We start from the raw sequence: 18506 nt of genomic DNA on the forward strand, positions 1-18506 counted from the left end.
TGTGTCCTTTCTATCGTAATTTAAAATTTATTGCTGTATACTAGTACTTTTTTATATATTAACAGGACTTATTATACATAGTTTCCAGTATAATAAATCGTGTTAATATATAAAAAAGTACTAGTATACAGCAATAAATTTTAAATTAGACAATTTATAAGGGGGTCAGTTTCTTATAGAAAGATTCCCTAGGCGATATTCCTCTTGTTGCTTTGCCTTATCCTATCGATCCTACATCGTTCAATAACTTATGGGAAGTTAAGACAATTGGTTTGGTATGACGCAACACAACACGGTAGACACAAGAAGAAAACTCCACGTGGCTAGCCTATTAGTGGGGGTGCGAACCCACGACTATATCTAACACGTGGTCAGTACGTTTGTCAGGTGCGAACACGCGACCAGCCAGCTTTCCCGTGGTTTTAAATATTGAATTTTTGTTTTTTACTCATTAAATATAGTGCTTATTTAGATTATTATTTTCGCATAAAAAACAATACGTTAAATAAGTCATTTTACGTCTTAAACTATCATCCTCTGTGTTTGCTACAGTTAAAATTCTTATAAATGAATGTGACTTGTGTTTAGATTAATGATTGCATTCAGTGTGGAGTAAAGATAAATTGATAAGCGCTTGTATCGATTGATAATGACGTAACACTGCAACATTAATGGAGCTTAAAAGTTTATTGTTTAATAACATAATCAAGCAATATCGAGCATACAATTTATGATAGCACCCCTCTTTTAAACGGCCAGGCGGTTAAGGGGATTAGCCTATCGTTCTGGGAAGCCCGGCATGTTTTCCGGATATGTGGGCCTGGCCGTGGGGTATAGCAAAAGGGCCCTCGTATTACCAACTGGGAGACGACGTCACCCATTTTTATTATATTTGTGTCAATTGTATAAGTAAGCTGTAAATTCTGCTTACTTACCGTGTGAAGACAAGCCCCAAAAATCGCAAATAACGATGAATATTAATTATTTTCCTTTAAAATCGGGTGACATTTTATTTTATTGAGGTGTTTTTAAGCAAATTTCGCTAATAAACTCTTCATTTTACAGCTTCAACAATTAGTTATAAACGGTGAACTTCCATGCTCTAAGGAAGAAGCGGCCATTTTAGCTTGTATACAACTACGTGTAGAAGAAACTTGGCCCTCGGAGAGGAGAACGGTAATGGAAACACAGCAGAAATATAAATTAAGACCAATTACTGAAGATATAAAGGTAAATTTTTATGAAATTTTCATGTTACTATTATATTTTATACACGTTTTCTACTCGTTTCAGGAGTCTACAGTTCCTGACTTGACAGTATTGACTTCTCCAAGAAGTAGGACTGATACGGACGAAAATAGCGAATTAAACGAAAGTCACGAAAGCTCTAACACGGGTCATGTCAAGTTTTCAAAGACAAATACAGTGTTAAGACATTGGATAAGCGCGAATGGCAACAGTACAGTCATTGGCAGCACTACTATAAATGTCAACGATTGCTTACCTCCTAACTACAGAAGGAACAAAAATATGTTAAAGACGATCAAGGTATGGCGTACACTTTCGTTATTTTATTATTAAAAAAATAATAATAATAATAAGGCGTGAAATAAGAACTGAGGCAAAAATAAGGTTCTCGAGAGGCTAAGTTAATAATAAAATTGCATAAATTTTGTTTAAAATCGTTAAAAATTGCCTAAAATTTAAACATTCTCAAAAATTTTCAACCATCTTTTGTTATAAAAATAGAGCAGGAAGTCGGAATTTTACATTAAAATACCGCCAAACCTGTCAACAACGGCTGCTGACGGAACGTTAAAAGGTGGTCGTCGTTTAGAGGTTGTTATGTATGCATTTTTGTTTTAAAAAAGTAGGTAAAAATGGCCTCTATTGGCAGGTGTCCGTTGTTTAGAGGTTATCTTGTTAGCAGAGAAAGTTCGTGATAAAAATGGCTGCCGTTTAGAGTGGTCGTTGTTGGGAGGTTCCACCGTATTTTTATGTAAATTTATTTTATTTTAGGGGGTTTTAAACAATTCTAAGTTCACAATTCTTAATATTTTTCTTCTAATTTAGCTGCAAATCAAAGAATTTCACTCTACAGGAAATTTTTATTTAATTAAAGCTTCATTTGAGCTTTATTAACACGGATATTTAAAAATTATTAACAAGAAATTACATTAATTTAATACGTCCACAAACATCCGTGTCTGGGGACAAACTAAGTTGCTAATTTACTCAATTAAACGTGTTGATTTAATTATATTCGAATTGTGTTCTCATCGTGAAATAATCAAGTTTACTAATAAACAATTACTATTAAAAGTCATAGAGATGAATATTTGTATTTGATAACTGGTTACTAAGCTATTAAATTGAATTAAATTAACCTAATTACGAGTTTAAAAAAAAAAAAATGAATTTTCTCCTCTCAAAATTAGGAACACAAACGTAAACTCTTCCACACTTCCGTTTACGAGAGTGAAATCCACTTAAAGAAGTTATACACACAAACTTGTAAACGACTTCCTGCTTATGGGTGTAGGATCTTTCAAGTTAAAGAACTCCTTCGAGGAAAGACTAAGAAGAAGGTAAAAATATTTACTCCTCTCCTCTATCAGTTTCGATGAGGAGGAAATATAAATAAAAGTGAAAATATTTTAATTATATCAACAGGCAAACAGGATTTTGGGGATTGGAATGGAGAACATCGTCCTCCTGGACAGCAAAACGTTGCTACCTGCTAAAACTCAATTAACCGGCGAATTGCAACAATGGAGAACGGGTGGAGGGAGATCACACGATCAACTTGTTCTGGAGTTTCGAGCCACCAAGTGGTCTTTCATCACTCCTTCGCAGGGTACACTCAGGTCGATCAGTACAGTCTTGTGGGAAATTATGCAAGATTTGGATACGCATTTTCTTAATGAACACATTATCTGCACCAAGGAAGATCTGGATAAAGGTAAATAGGCCATTTCGATGAAGATTTCAAGTCTAAATGCGTTAAAATACGTTAAGGGGATAAGAAAGAAAGGCTAAAGATACACTAAAGTCAAGGGTACCATAAGAAAAATTCTGCAAAATTTAGACTAATAATTCCTTCACGAGCACATTATCTCTAGTAAAGATCTGGATAAGGGTGAAGAAGTATATTTTGATAAAATTTAATGACATTTTGAAGTTTAAAAATGCGTTAAATGGGGATAAGAAAGAAAAATCGAAGGGTACACTAAGGTCGATTAGTACAGTCTTATGGGAAGTTATGCAAGATTTAGACTCGCAATTCCTTAAAGAGCACGTTATCTGTAATGAAAAGATAAGGATAAAGGTAAATAGACGAAGATTCGATAACATTTTTCTAGTTAAAATACGTTTAAATTAAGAAAGGAAAGCGTGATTGAAACATCCATAACACCTTCTTTGTAATGATAATCTAGTTTTTATAACGTCAAATTTTGTCTGATACAGAAATTACGAATAAATTTCAAAACTTCTCTTTACTAATTCGAGCAGATATTATCTAAGAATCCCTTGAGGACGGGCGTGTCTTTGTAGATACATCACCCTCCGGTAAATTTCATCACCTCTTATCATATCTACCATATAAGAGAGTGAAGTATCCAATTTTCGATTCTTCTGTATCTGAAAGTAGTTCAAGAAGAAGTTACTTTATAATTTTCTCAAGTTTTCTAACCTTTTTTCTTAAAATCCTCCTCACTGCCCATAGGTATAATGTGTCACATCACCAAACCAAGCCTTTGAAAGTAAATTTAACTTCGTTTTTTTCTAATTTTTATGCAGTCCAACTGTACAAAAATAGAATTAAAACTTTCTTATCTACAGAAAGAGAGTTTTTTATGTCCTTTTTTACAGTTTTCTTCTCTAAAAGGTTACTTTTTTTATTATTTTTTCGATGCTTGTTCCGAGATAATTTCGAGGAGATGTTTACACTATTCTTCCATTAGTGTAACGATTTATTTGGATGTGACCGTAAAAAACAGGTTGAAGAGAATTGTCTCGTGTAGTAGGATTATACGTCCTAATTTTAAACAGTATAAACCTTCGATCGAATTATTTACTTTGAAAATATTTCTAGAAATGAAAAAGAGTGTGATGTTTCGTCCAACCACCACAATCTTTGGAGAGGAACTTGAGAAGTTGCAATCTTTATTACATTTTCCTGAAGAGGTTGCATTAATGCTGTCGGAAACCGAGTACGATCTCTTCTATAAAGTTCCAGCTATTCACTACATTCGACAAGTTACTGTTGATGTTAATCTTCATCCAACTTGCTCTTCCTTCAATGATGAAAACGGCTACACGGTCCAGACCTTAATTAAAAGATTCAATGAGGTATTTTATTAAAATTATTGCTTAAGTCTACTTAATTATGCAAATAAATCCTTAATTTTTTACCTTCTGTAGGTCAGTTCATGGATAACTCATATAATTATATCACAACCGACCCACGAAGATAGAAAAGCGGTACTTTCGTGTATATCGCGTGTTGCAACAACGTGTTGGAATCTTGGAAATTTCAACACAGCTATGGAAATTCTAGCTGGATTAAGGTAATTTTCATAGAATTTCCTTTAATTTACTATAAAATTGAGTTCACAAATACTTTTCACTTCTAGATCCGAGAAACTGAAGCCATTTTGGCTATCGTTGACCGATAAAGAACAGGTAACAACCTTAGACTTCTTAACTAAAGCATTACTCACGCCAGAAATGACTCAGGAATGTGAAGAAGCGATCAACAGAGCCTTTGAGATGCCCCATAGTAAGGTGATTCCATTCTTCGGAACCTTTCTGAAAGACTTGAAAAACGTTCTGCAAGGGATGCCGAGTTTGGTTGTTCTACCCGCTAACAACGGACAGAAATTGGAGGTGAGTGGTAAAGAATTAGAAAATTGAAAATTGTAACTCGATAGCTTTAATAAGATTTTCTTAAATTAGTTTATCTCCGATTATCACGGCGAGGATCGTTTTCTTACTAGGATCGGAGTCGGTGGAATTATCAATGTGGAGAAAATTGAGAAGGCTCATCGAGTTTTGGAAAATATTCAAGCTTTTCATTTTCATGTTCTCAAAAGAGAACAAGCTTTGACCGAAATTATCAATGTGAATCAAATAAGGTGAGAATTTTAATATATTTATCGCCATTGTCCATGCAAGTCACGAGCTGTACCATAAACTGTCCAACTCGTGACACCCATCCATTGGCCTAGTGGATATTTGGTTTGTCACGGGTTCGCCCATCGTCAACAAGCTGAAATTTTCTGTTTTTTCACACGTGTAACACCTAGAGTTTCAGTTTTCTGTAGAAGTCCTCCTGGGTGGACTACTAATGGTGTAAAATAGAGGTTCCGGTTTCTGGAAGACATCCCTCTTGTGTCGTGTTGCCTTATTTCCATCAGTAAATAGCCTGATTTTTCTCTATACTACTGGAAGAGACTTGAGTATAACTGCAACTAGAAGTAACTTTGACACACTTATAACCATATAGAATTATACTAGAGGAATAACCCAAAAGTAAGTGAGTCAAAGATGCCTCAAGTTGGTAGTTTATTGTTGGTTCGCACCTCTTCAATTGTTTAGCCAGGGGAGTTTTCGGGTGAACATATAAATAGGGGCTAGTTTACCATAGAAAGTTCTCACGGCAGATCGCGTATACAAATTCACAAGTGTTACAGTTGGCCAGTTTTAAATTTACAAATTTTATAAGCCTTATACTTCATATATAAGAAAGGATTCTATTATTTTTTTAATACAGAAACATTGAAGAGGATGGTAAGGAAAACGAAAAAACCTGTACGAAATTGATATTGACAGTTACAGGCCGATACAACCTATCAGCAACGATCACTGCATAAGTTTCGTGCCATTAAATCAAAAATATTTGGATTATCATCTCTTGCAGATAATGCATCATGGGCTTACAGTTATACATTGGGATAACGATGGGCAAAGATCTGCTCTTTGCTATCTTAAACTAGAAAGGAATAACGCTACATTAACTTGGTGCAAACCTAATTGGAGTTCTCTACGTGGATCCGGATGCCAGGATTATGTTTTGAGTGGTAACATCGAAGAACCTGTTTCTCCCGGATTACTATTGAAGTACGAAACGGGAGAAGTGGTACAGAATAATCTGGAGGAAGGATATTTAGATCTGTGGTGCGTTAAGGAAGTAACAACGTGCGACGATACGGACGATATGTCTATAATGTCGAAACGTCACGGCTTAGAAGAGAAGTCGTCCCAGTGTATAAAATTAATCTTTGGTGTTAATTTATCTGATAATAGAAGTTTAACTTTCGTAGCACCCTGTCTAGAAGCTCGAAATTTGTGCGAAGGTTTATCACAGGTTGTAGGATTGCTGAGGCAACAGTATCAACTGAGTGACCAACGCATTAATTGGCTCAAAGAACGTTACTTGCAGCTCTATTTCGAGGATCAAGCTTGTTTCGGTCCAACTCCAGCAGAGGCCATTAAGGTAAGACTTTTAAATTGTACTTTGTACAAAGGTTAAATAAAAAAATACGCTGTTTTAGGTATTTGGAGGAAGAAAGTGGACTTTAGGTTCATTTGGGAGTAGCTGCTCTTCTATGGACACCTCTGGATTTAAGCGCGCTTCAAGTTTCGGAATGGGTGCTTCGAAATTGAGAAAGAAAAAGTCTTCATCGTCCTTAGGAGCGATTAGAGTGAGTTCAAAACCTATAATTTAAAACCATTCAAGTATTGTGTCAGCAGTTTATGGGGAGATTTGGTTTGGTGACATAATTGGAGAAGGGTTACTTTAATTTCTGATGACTGTTGATTACGGGGAGAGGAATTAAAAAATGGCAAATTTTTGCTGATTTCATACTTTAACGGTTCACTTTAATAATTTTTTAAAAGACTAATTATGATTTATAACCGTTATAATTTTAGGATAACACCCCTAAATCGCCTTCTGGTTCCATCTGTGACAATCCTAGTGAAGTCCTTCTTCGAAAACCGCGACCTTCCGTTCGCCAGCACAGAAGTACTATCAAGAGTAGTCCTTTAAGTCAAAGTGAACAAAGTTCTGATTGTAGTAGCCCTCATGACGTAATTTCGTTTCAAACTGTTTCAGCCGAAAATTTAGGAACAGTCACGAGTCCACTGGGACAATATTCGATTGCATCTTACAAGTAAGATTAAGATTTATTTTAGAAAATTGAAGTACTGTTTTTTTTTCATCTATTCTTTATCATTCTTTATCCAGAGAAAAATGCAGACAAAAGCTAAACTTAGAGTCTCCAACGACTAATAATTGGGAGCCAGCACAAACTCCAACGATATGTCGTCCCGCCATCACGCATTCAAGCCAGATGGATTTTTTGGAATTTACAGAATTGTTTCGTTCTTTTCTTGTTAGAATTAGAAGAGATCTTAGAAACTTATTCGAACAAATTTCAATCACATCAAAACACAATCAAGAATTGCACCTCGATGCCGCAAACAGTAGAGCGGTGACAACTTCAGACAGCAAGATGTTAGGTGAATATTTATAACAATAAATGCGAATTCTTCTATTTAAAATGTTATTAACTACAACTTAAATGTATTTTTAGGTTTGTTGACACGTAATACACCCTTTGACTTTTACGAAAATAATCAAAAAAAGAAGATATGCGATGCCATAGCTGCTGCGAGTATCGTATCTAATTGTGCGGGTGTTGACACTTCAAAGACACTTGTACTTGGTGTGCAGGAATTTCAGTCATTCCTTTACACCAATCAAGGAGAGCGTGTGTCAGAAAAGCAATTAATATCTTTGATACAGGTAGAAGGCCGTATTAATGTTTCATTGATTAATATTCGTTTGATTACATACATTATTGATTCGTTTGAGGTTTCTTTAGAGGCACGAGCCAGATCCTACTCTAAGACAGCAGCAATGTTTATCATTTGAAGGATTCGCTCGTTATCTCATGGATAAAGATAATTTTGCATTTCTTTCCGAGAGCACAAAATCAAACGAAGAGGTAAGCTGAAAATAAACATAGAATTAACATAAGCAGGGATGCCCAGAAGAGAAAACAATTTCCCTGTACTTCTGTTTCTGCATAATGATTTGATATAAGGGCCCCATTATGTATTTTGCTCTATGTTCCCGCTACACCTTCTAGGCAACCCTGAACATAAGTGAGTAAATTTTAAACGTTTAACGTCTCTCGTTTATTTACAGGACATGAATCACCCTCTTTCACATTACTACATTGCATCTTCACATAATACGTATTTAACAGGGCATCAACTTAAGGGTGAATCTTCTGTTGATCTTTATAGTCAGGTGCGTGTGTATAGTATGTTCATTTGTTGTTAAAATTTTATTTTATATAATATTTATCGCTTTTCCTGGGTAATTTCTTTGTAATAGGTACTTCTAACAGGGTTGTCGATGTGTGGAGTTAGATTGCTGGGATGGAGACGACGGGATGCCTGTCATTTATCATGGTCATACCCTAACCACAAAGATACCTTTCAAGGTAAAATTACATTTTTTAAATAAATTCAAATGAATATTTTAATATATATTTCTTTACAGAATGTTGTAGAAGCCATCGCTAAAAGCGCATTTGTTACATCACCCTATCCGGTCATTTTATCCATTGAAAATCATTGTTCACTTCAACAACAAGCCAAAATGGCGGAAATTTTTAGTGTAAGTTAATTTTTATTTTTAAAATATATTTATAATTAATATATTAGGTTAATTTTATTAATAATAAAGGGAAATTTTGGTATTTTTATGAAAATTTTAACACAATACCCTTCAAAATGTATGCCTCTTATCAGTGGCGTGTTCAGGATTTTGAGAATATTACTGCTGTTCTGGTTGATTCGGGATAGAATATTACTCAATTACTTTAAAATTACTTTATTTACCCAATTTTACCTAAGTGAAGTCACGTCATATGTGTTATTATATTTATTTATATTTTAAATTAACAAAAATGATTGCTTTGTTATCAATGGGGTTCTGCAGCACTATAAACAGCCTGGAGAGCTGCATCAGATATTAATCATTAGACTTATGACAAGCCTAGGAATAAATTTGGCAAATACAGTCGAACCTCCAATATCGGCCACCTCTAAACGACGGACAATTTTTTCAGTAACATTGAACAGAATGTATACAAAATAAACCTCCAAACAACAGCTAACAGCTATCATTTTTTTAATATTCTTTTCAGTGTCCGTTGTTTAGAGGTTCGATTATATTTACATTTTAAATATTTTAATATATTTTATTTTTGCTCAACAGACTGTCTTCGGTGAAAAATTAGTCAGGCGATTCTTATTCGATTCCGATTATAGTGATGATCCCCAGCTTCCATCCCCTAACGAACTTAAACACAAAATTCTTATAAAGAGCAAGAAAATGAGATCGACCCTAACACCAGCTTTGCCCCTAAAATCTCGGGTATGAATTTTAAAAGCTAATTATTTATTTATAAATTTATTAATGTATGCTAACAGGATGCACACCTTTAGGGGAAATCTATGCCAGGGCGAACGAATAGTATCATCTCTACGGCAAGTACAGGTTCGTTCAATGACGATGATGACGACGAGTATGAAGATGAAGACGAAGAAGATGAACTACTAGAAGGTAAAGTTTCTGTGCTGAATTCTAAGCTAAAAGCATAAATATTTAATAATATTTTTGTACATTTAGTTAAAGAGATCGGTGTTACCCAAGCATCTCTTTCCGAAAGTTTCTCAGTTGTTGGTACCACGGATCAAGAAGAGCTTCAAAGTTCAGGAACTGTTAGTAAATCGGCATCATTAACAGTTCGTACAGAATCAATATCAAGTCAGGAGGGATTTGTTAACGTGAAGACAGCAAGCCCTGGACTAGCATCGGTGGGATCTAAGCAGTTTAGCCCCCTCGAAAATGTGGCTGAAGATGACACCTCGCATAAACCTCGTAAGGACGGAAGACAAATTGCTTCAGAACTTTCTGATCTCGTCATTTACTGCCAAGCTATTAAATTTAGAGGTGAGTTATTATAGATAGGAACTAAAGAATACTATGATGAAGCTTCTAATAAACGAATTTGTCAGTAATTCTTCCATTTTTTAAGGTTTTGCTAATAATTCGAGCCCTACGAACTCAATTAAAGTAAAGAAAATCACGAGTAAAAAGAATGTTCTGAATACATCCAGTAATGCTTCTACTCCGAGTACACCTCCTCTTGCAAGCGGTAAAAAGAATTTTGCTCTAGAAAATTATTTAAGAGTATTTTTTTTAAATTATACTTAACGTTGATATTTATTAAAGATATCAAAATTGAGATTCCGCCATCTAAAAGACCATCTTCAGCTTCCTGTTATCACGTCTCATCTGTAAACGAAAATACTGCAAAAAAATTATGCAAAAGACATTCTTTAGCACTTATTGCATATCCTTTCTTTGTTTTTATTTAAAATAAAATTAATTTATATATTTTAATTACTGCAGAAGACAGTTGAGGTGCATATTGATCTGTACTGTGATGGAATAACGCAATGCAACACGTGCAACATCCAACAAAGTACAGATCAATATGCATTTCAACTGTATTCTGCAGTAATTCTGCAGTGTTTTATGTACTCAGCAACCTTAAGAAAGAATAAAATCCTTAACTAAATTTACTCATTGTGAAAACCAGTTAATGAGAACATACCCGGCAGGTATGAGAATAGATTCTTCGAATTTCAATCCAGTAATATTTTGGGCATTTGGCATACAAATGGTTGCTTTGAATTATCAGACCGAAGGTAAATTTGCATTATTTCCCCCTCTTAAACTTTTGTAATATGTAGTAAAACACGTAATTTATCCAATTTAAGATGCCGCATTGAACATTAACACGGCAATGTTTGAACAAAACGGAAGATGCGGTTATGTATTAAAACCCAAAGTGATGTGGGATAAATCTCATATGTGGTATGGACGATTTAATCCCTGGGATAAGACTTTTGATGGATTACATGCTCTCAGCTTATCAATCACGGTAAGTGACCGAGTAATTTCGATTAAGGATTAAGAACTTTGCCAATAATCACTTGTCATTTTAGGTTATATCGGGTCAATATGTCTGTCCGACTAGTTACGCTGGTAGTCCTCAGATCGAAGTCGAAATAATTGGAATACCAGTCGATTGTAACAGGCAGAAGACCAAACTTATACAAAGAAATTCTCTTAATCCCGTTTGGAATGATACTTTTCATTTCAGGGTATGTACAGTTTGAAGAATACAGTGTATTCATTTGGTTTTATTTATTGAAGATTTGTTTTAAAGTTCGATTTATAATTCTAGGTTATGTTCGACGAATTGGCATTTTTGAGATTTACTGTAACAGATATGGGAACCAATCACATAACTGCTCAAAGAGTTATTCCTTTGAAGTGTCTTCGTCAGGGTAAATTTTTAGTCATTTTTATATTTGTATATACAGGGTGGTTCGAAACTATGAGGAGGGACTTTGTGAATGGATTCATGGAAAGACAAAGAAAAAAAATGGTCCTGTTAACTTAATTTATGTCCGAAAATGCTCTGTGTCTAGGTAAGTAATACCATTGGGAGTTTCGAACTGCATACACGGATATTTCAGGCAAAATAAAAATAACAATGGATGATCGATGTCTTCATTGGTCTCAATATAAACAGTCACACCTCGCATTATGAATTGACACATCCCTGTGTTGCTTCAGCCTAAACGACACTTTAAGTGCACCCGCAAGTAAAAATCAAAAGAGTTAGGGTCCTAAAACAGGATGAGCAAGCAACAGGCCTTCCTCGACCGATCCAAATGCCAGGGAAGATGGTATTCGGATACTGGCATTTCCGGACACATTTTTATTCTCTGTCCTACTATGAATCCACTTCCGCAGTTTGGAACTACTCTTATAGTTTTCACTATCTGTGATATTTTTATTTATTCAGTTCCATTTTTAATCAGGCTACAGACACGTTAGATTAAGAGGTCCTCAAAATCAAACTTTACCACTTTCTACTCTCTTCATACATTTTAAAGCAGAAGAAGAAGGACTACTATCACCTACCACCAATGAGATTCACGAAGATAAAAAATCTAAAGGCAAAATGAAGGAAGTGCCCTGTAATGAAATTAGATATAAAAGCGAATTGAAAGAAGTAAGTGAGCGTTGTTTGCTAAGCTCTGAGCTTAACATTTATTCCTCCACTTTTATATGTAATTTAGGTATCAGGAGTGAATAGTGTACCAGTTAAAAGAAGATTGTTTTTCTTGGTTGTCCACGGTGTTATCCCTGACGAGCCGAATACAGTACTTAAAATCACTCAAGACAGCACAACAAAGGAGGTTGTTACTCAGGTAGGATTAAAGCTGTTATTCTAATACATCTTTAAAGCACCTGAGCCTTACTTAAAAATATATTTAAGGCGCTTACAAAGGCTAATAAAAGCCACGAAAACGTTGAAGATTATGTACTGATAGAAGAAGTGCAGAGAGGATGGGAAAAGAAATTAACAGAAAAGTCGAGCACCCAAAGAATCCTTGATTCTAATGAAAGACCTCTAGAAGCACAAGCTCAATGGCAAGGAGAAGGGCGTTTCATCCTTAAAAAGATAACTGATGTATGTACAGTACATGACACTATTTAAATTTTAACTGTAATATTATTATTGATATGAAATTCTGTTTTGAAGGATCCCAGTACTAGAGCGTGGATGACAAGCATTAGGACACCTGCAAGCAGTAAAGAGCAGGTAAGTGAACTTTTTAATCTGTAAATTTTGCGTGTATAACAGTAGAACACAGAACACTTTTGCTTACTTAACAGAAAATGAAACACGAAGCCGATATGGACGATTGGAACGATAAAGAAGAATCATTCTTAATTTGCGTGTATAACGTTTCACCTAATCAACCTTACGCCATATTGAAAGCCCCTATATCTAGTACAGCACAGGACATAATTGCGCAAGTATATAATAGACTACTTTAACATTTAAAAACACTTGAATTTATAGAATTTTGGGCTGATTCTTTGTGTTCTTCAAGGCATTAATCAAAGCTCGGAGGTTAGAAGATCCATCCAGGTTTGTTCTTGTGGAAGAAATGGAATATCCACCTTTAGCAGAGAGCACACCAACAGGAACCGTTAGAAAGCGTGGTATACATCGAGAAAGAAGGATACTGGAAGATAATGAAAATGTTTACCAAGTGCAAGCTAAGTGGAAAGTTAAGGGGTGGTTAGAACTAAGAGAAAGAGATGAGGTTAGGAAAAAACGACATAACTTACACAGGATGTCCCAGAAGTGTGGAGCCCTAGAAGTTGTTCATACTGGTGGCTTAGTGAGGAGGAACGAATTTAAGATGCAAAGTTCTCGAAGATTCTAACGGGCTGCATTCAGATTTTCTATTAATTACACACAGCAATCTGATTCAGCTTGTTAAACGATTCGGAAACTTTACGTTAATTGAGGATCCCACTGAAACCACTGGATACATATTTGGTCGCAAGTTCGCGCTTCAGTAAGTGACTTTCCCGGGTTTTCTTCACGTGCGTAACATCTAAATAGGACCCAATTTCCATAAAAGTTCGTTCCTCTTCACTCATCATCATACTATACCCGTAAAAGAATAAAAAAAGATTAACTATGGTTCCAGACTTATGGGTAGACCTGTATATCTATTTTTTAAGTTTTACCAAGATTTTGATATACTAAATTCTGTACTTTTTAGATAACTGGAGATAAGAAAAGTTCAGTTGGCAAATCTCCAAGCTTCAAGTTTAATAAATTCAGAACTTCCACGAAAGGAAATGGTATATCTTATGGTATATCGAAATCTTACCGTTATGGATATTGAATGCAATTTTTTTTATTTATTTATTTTATAGATAAACAAGTGAATAATAACCACAACAGACGCTCACCCATAACATCAGAAAGAAGAATTAAAAGTTTAAATGACAATTCCTCAGACGAGATTAAACTTCCCAAAAGACAAGTCCATAGCGAAGGTGAAATGATATCAGACGATGAAGTTAAAGATATCTCAACTTCCACCACCATGTCTAGATTTCGTAAGATATCATTGAGAAAGCTGAAAGTGTGGAGGTGAAAGCATACCAAAGACATAATTTTTCAAAGGACTTTAACCCATGTACCAAAAAAGAAAACAAGTCGAAATCTTCTCAGAACTTCATCTAGTCAAGAACCATTTTTAAATTAATTTATTTATTTGTTAATGTTTATAAGTGTCATAATTTATTTTTTATTTCGATATTGTCGTGATGAAAGTGTGCGTAATTAGTTTGTGCGTGTTCATTTATAAAAAATCAAAAACAAAGAAAAAATCCTAAGCTTTTGTTGCGTGGCATCATCTACTTGCGCTAATTGTGTGACGCACATTTGCACATTAGATAACAAAAAAAAACCAACTGTAACACCATCAACAACAAATTGCCATTGTTTGAAGTGTTTTAAGCTAGGAAATGACGAAATGCTGTGATATTCATGAAGAGTTAAATGATAATTCTTACCCTCTTGATGGTAAGAATTGAAATTTATGCCTAGTTATTTTGATAACAGAGGAATTGCGCGTATATATTAAAAAGATTCTATTTAAAAGATGATTCGTAGAGACAAAATTGCATTATAAAAAATTAATTTCTGTTAATTATTTTGCATTCCTATCAAAGGTTAGATGTTTGTATATACATGCTTATACATATATATTATATTATATATATATATATTATATATATATATATAGCTTATATAGGAAAAGATATATCTATTAATAGAAAGAGCTATTTTTATGATAATGCACCCATTTTTCTTAAAGGATTAAGAACGGGACTAAGAATGAAAATGGCAGCTGATTATAACTTTTAGTTGTTTTTCCTTTTCTACAACTCTTATCCTTTTTTCACAGTAATCACTTTGCACTTTAGCCAAATCATCATCATCTGTCACCCTCATTCACTGTATATTTTAACGTGTATCATCACACTGTACTTATATATAAATAATTATATATATATATATATACACACACACACTCACACAAACTCACATATATATATATATTATATATTATATTATATTATAATTAATAAAACTTGCCTTGTCACATATATTTGCACAGTCGGTAGCTTCTGCAAAATGAAAAAAACAATGGAAATTGTCTTGCACACAGAAGAACTATGATGTGTTTTAAGTTTGTATTTCTAGTCTAGTTATTTTATCAGGGGGAATTATTTAATTATCCTGATTTTTCAGTTGGGAAATCATACTCGAATATTGTATAAGAAAGTATTGGAAACGATGACGTCGACGTTGAAGTTGTGTATAAAATACGATATTTAAGTGAATAAAAAGATTTACAGATAGATTTTTATTATTATTAATTTTTTAAGTGTGAATATTCTATTTTTAGTGTACAAAAATGAAAAAATTAGCACTGACTGTAACATTTTAATACATTATATTCGAACCTTCAATAACGGCGGCAATTTTTTATGTTTCTGGCAGTGGCCGTTGTTCAGAGGTTTCATTATATTTTGTTATATTTATGTTATTAGATAATATGGATGTGAGTAAACGTGACTAGCAAACACTGACTTATAATACTCACCAGTAATCGACTTGATGAAACCTTGAACACTGACATCTGGTCGTGGGTTCGCGCCTCATCAACAGGTTGGCCACTTGGTTTTTCGGGTTTCCTTCACGTGTCTAACATATCTAACTAGGGGCCAGCTTCCCATAAAAGTCCTTCATGGAGGCATTTTTCATTTGACAGATTAATTACTCAATTCCGTCAATCCAATCAAGTCCATAGTCAAAAATCAAGTGTTTTTCAAGTTCAAGTATTTCACTTCCAAAACTATATTTAAACATGTAACATGACTGTCATTTGGCTTATAAATACTTATAAAATATCATAATATGTAATAGGGATGGTCAAACCTTCACAGGATCCATCATGTATCACGTATGAGAAATACGCGAGAACCACATCCTCTACTGGAATGGTATTTCATAAGTTATATAGTTAAATTATTTAGTTATCACTCGCTTGCTGCAAACGTTCTTATTTAGTTGAATTGCACGTTCTGTCCATTCTCTTTAACGCTCAAAGTTTTGTCTTATTGACATTCATATGCATTTTAAACTCCTTACATCTTCAAAAATCGTGGTCCGAAGAGTCTGAAGTTCTTCTGCCAACTGTTAAAACATTCTTTGTACGCAACAATCGGCACATTTTCTCATTCCAAACTTTCCCCACACATTAATACATCATGTACACATTAAAAAACCATGTCAAATCCCCAACTTGTTTCATAAGGATAGTTTGTCAGACTTCAATTTCTCTATCATAGAAAATCGCAACTTTAGATCTTGCCCTATTAATGATTAGATTATTATTATTATTGTTATGACAATACTGAGTTATAATATCAAGTTTCGTCTGCAAGGACACCACAGAGTCAGCCAGAGTACAATAAACAGTCGTTCACCAATGATGTGCCGTACAGCGAATTATCTCTTAGATAACACGGTAAGTCATTAAGAAATAAAATGGAAAGAAGAGCGAGTGGATTGTCTCGAGGAAGATCCTCATTAGAATAAGCCGTTCTTTTGTACTTTGACGATTTCCTCTTACGTAACTGAGGTGTAAACACATATTAACTTATTAAGGTGTAAATCAATAATGCACTCAGAAGATAAATGCTGCATATAATTTTCCTTTTTATAGATGAGTTTACAAAAGTTTTTTGTAGCTGTCCGATTGGCGGCGCTGGTTGTTCGAACGGTGGCGCTGGCTGTTCGGACAGTGGCGCTACCTGCACATTAGCCATTATAACAGAACTGTATTATACCATGGTGTTTATATATTACATAAATTAAGTAGTTCTGTAAGAACGTCATTAAAGAAACATCATTGGTGAATGGATCTATTATATATCATTTATTCGTAGTACTTTTACTCCTGTTTACTGTTATGTGTATTTTCTTCTGTAGAATGTTTTTATTTACGTCTGCATGCTTATAAAAAATTGTAGTCTTCCGTAGATTATCCAACAAAACTTGATAAATTTCACTAAACCGATGAAAGATTATTGAAATTTCTACTAGCTTTTAACTATTTCGATTCTGTCTGGGTTGGCCCCGTTCTCGTTTATGATTCAAGAAATGATTTGCTTCTGTAATACCATCACAACATACTAATAAAGAAGATCGCTGTGGTTGAGTGGCAATTTCAAAAGACAGGCAAACAATATTTATTTTAGTATTTTCATGTTTAGCAGAAGGTGAGAAGTTACGTAGCCATTCTGATGTACTTCTGTTTAAATTTGTTTTTTCAATAAGAAAAAGCATTACTGAAAAATCTTATACTGATATTCATTTATAAATCTTATACTGACATCTTATTATTTGTTGTGAAACAAATGTTTGTTATACATTTCTTACAGAAAACAAAAGTAAAACATTTAATTTTAAGTGAAAATTTCTCACGTTTAACACTAGGCGAATATATGGCGTTATTACTATAAAAGATCGATTAAACCGTCGAAGGACTCCATCTGTTTCTTGATCGGAACGACCAGAAACTCCTGTTATCAATTCTAATAATATGTCAGTAAGCTTCGAGAATGGAAACTTTTTTCTTATATCGACTTCGAACGATGTCTCGAGGTTGCACCTAATCCATAAATAGAGAAACTTCGACCTTCAGGCCAGGTGTAACCTTTTGTAGTTTGCAGTGTCATCTGGTAAAATGATATAATATAAAAATTCGTATTTTGACATCGGTTTATCATCGTTTTTCAGATAAATTAACAAACACTGTTTTTTCTGATTTTCCTCTAATAGAAACATCTGTTTAAGTGTAATAAACGGATTTGTGTACATATAGTGATTGCATACGATCTTTCGAACTGTATTAAGCGGAAGGAACATCTTTGTAACTCGTAAGACCCTAAGAGTTACAAAAAAGTACTTTCCGCTTAATACAGATTCCTGCAATCTCTATAACAACCCGATCCAATCTAAAGAAGAATATATTAGTAGAATCATCTTCTGAACCTCCCTTTTCGGAATCGCATCTTCTTGGATCAGCACGTCTATTTTCCTCTTTTTGTTTTTCAACTTTAATTAAAATAATCCGCTTGAGATACGTAAAAATGTATTTAATTATACGAGAACACAATGGAACGACCCTGCGTCATCATAGAAAGTATTGTAACGTTTCAGAAATTCTTACCTTTGTCTTTTATTCTAAAGTATCAGAACTCGATAGAAAGGGAGAGCAAGAATATTTACTTTGAACTTGAAGGTCTTAAATCTTGGTCTTTGTTTTAAAGAACCTATAGAAAAACGACAGATATTAAAATTTTTATCAATAACTACTAACAGATTCTTTATTTATTGATTTTATATCTGATATTTAATTAAATACGTTTTTTAATATCACAACATAAGTGAAAA

At 34.1% G+C, this 18506-nt stretch overlaps 1 protein-coding gene across 1 annotated transcript in view; it reads left to right on the plus strand.

The window, feature by feature from the left end:
* LOC136973083 (1-phosphatidylinositol 4,5-bisphosphate phosphodiesterase epsilon-1-like) overlaps positions 1-15405 on the plus strand; it is a 121392-nt gene extending 105987 nt beyond the window's left edge. Inside the window, 34 exon segments of the mRNA XM_067267772.1 lie at positions 1066-1230; positions 1294-1548; positions 2439-2588; positions 2674-2962; positions 4097-4353; positions 4426-4571; positions 4638-4890; positions 4960-5138; positions 5788-6499; positions 6558-6707; positions 6937-7178; positions 7253-7527; positions 7602-7813; positions 7893-8015; positions 8219-8329; positions 8424-8519; positions 8579-8695; positions 9299-9457; positions 9529-9646; positions 9713-10036; positions 10122-10241; positions 10319-10439; positions 10673-10797; positions 10870-11033; positions 11098-11256; positions 11340-11442; positions 11983-12176; positions 12244-12375; positions 12444-12638; positions 12711-12770; positions 12845-12988; positions 13066-13281; positions 13750-13831; positions 13907-15405. Of these exon segments, the coding sequence (XP_067123873.1) occupies positions 1066-1230; positions 1294-1548; positions 2439-2588; positions 2674-2962; positions 4097-4353; positions 4426-4571; positions 4638-4890; positions 4960-5138; positions 5788-6499; positions 6558-6707; positions 6937-7178; positions 7253-7527; positions 7602-7813; positions 7893-8015; positions 8219-8329; positions 8424-8519; positions 8579-8695; positions 9299-9457; positions 9529-9646; positions 9713-10036; positions 10122-10241; positions 10319-10439; positions 10673-10797; positions 10870-11033; positions 11098-11256; positions 11340-11442; positions 11983-12176; positions 12244-12375; positions 12444-12638; positions 12711-12770; positions 12845-12988; positions 13066-13281; positions 13750-13831; positions 13907-14130 (6372 nt within the window). The 3' untranslated portion in view covers positions 14131-15405.
* Positions 15406-18506: the final 3101 nt, after the last annotated feature.

This window comes from Centruroides vittatus, unplaced genomic scaffold (genome assembly GCF_030686945.1).
Source record: "Centruroides vittatus isolate TY-2023 unplaced genomic scaffold, ASM3068694v2 contig_3084, whole genome shotgun sequence".
NCBI lineage: Eukaryota > Metazoa > Arthropoda > Arachnida > Scorpiones > Buthidae > Centruroides > Centruroides vittatus.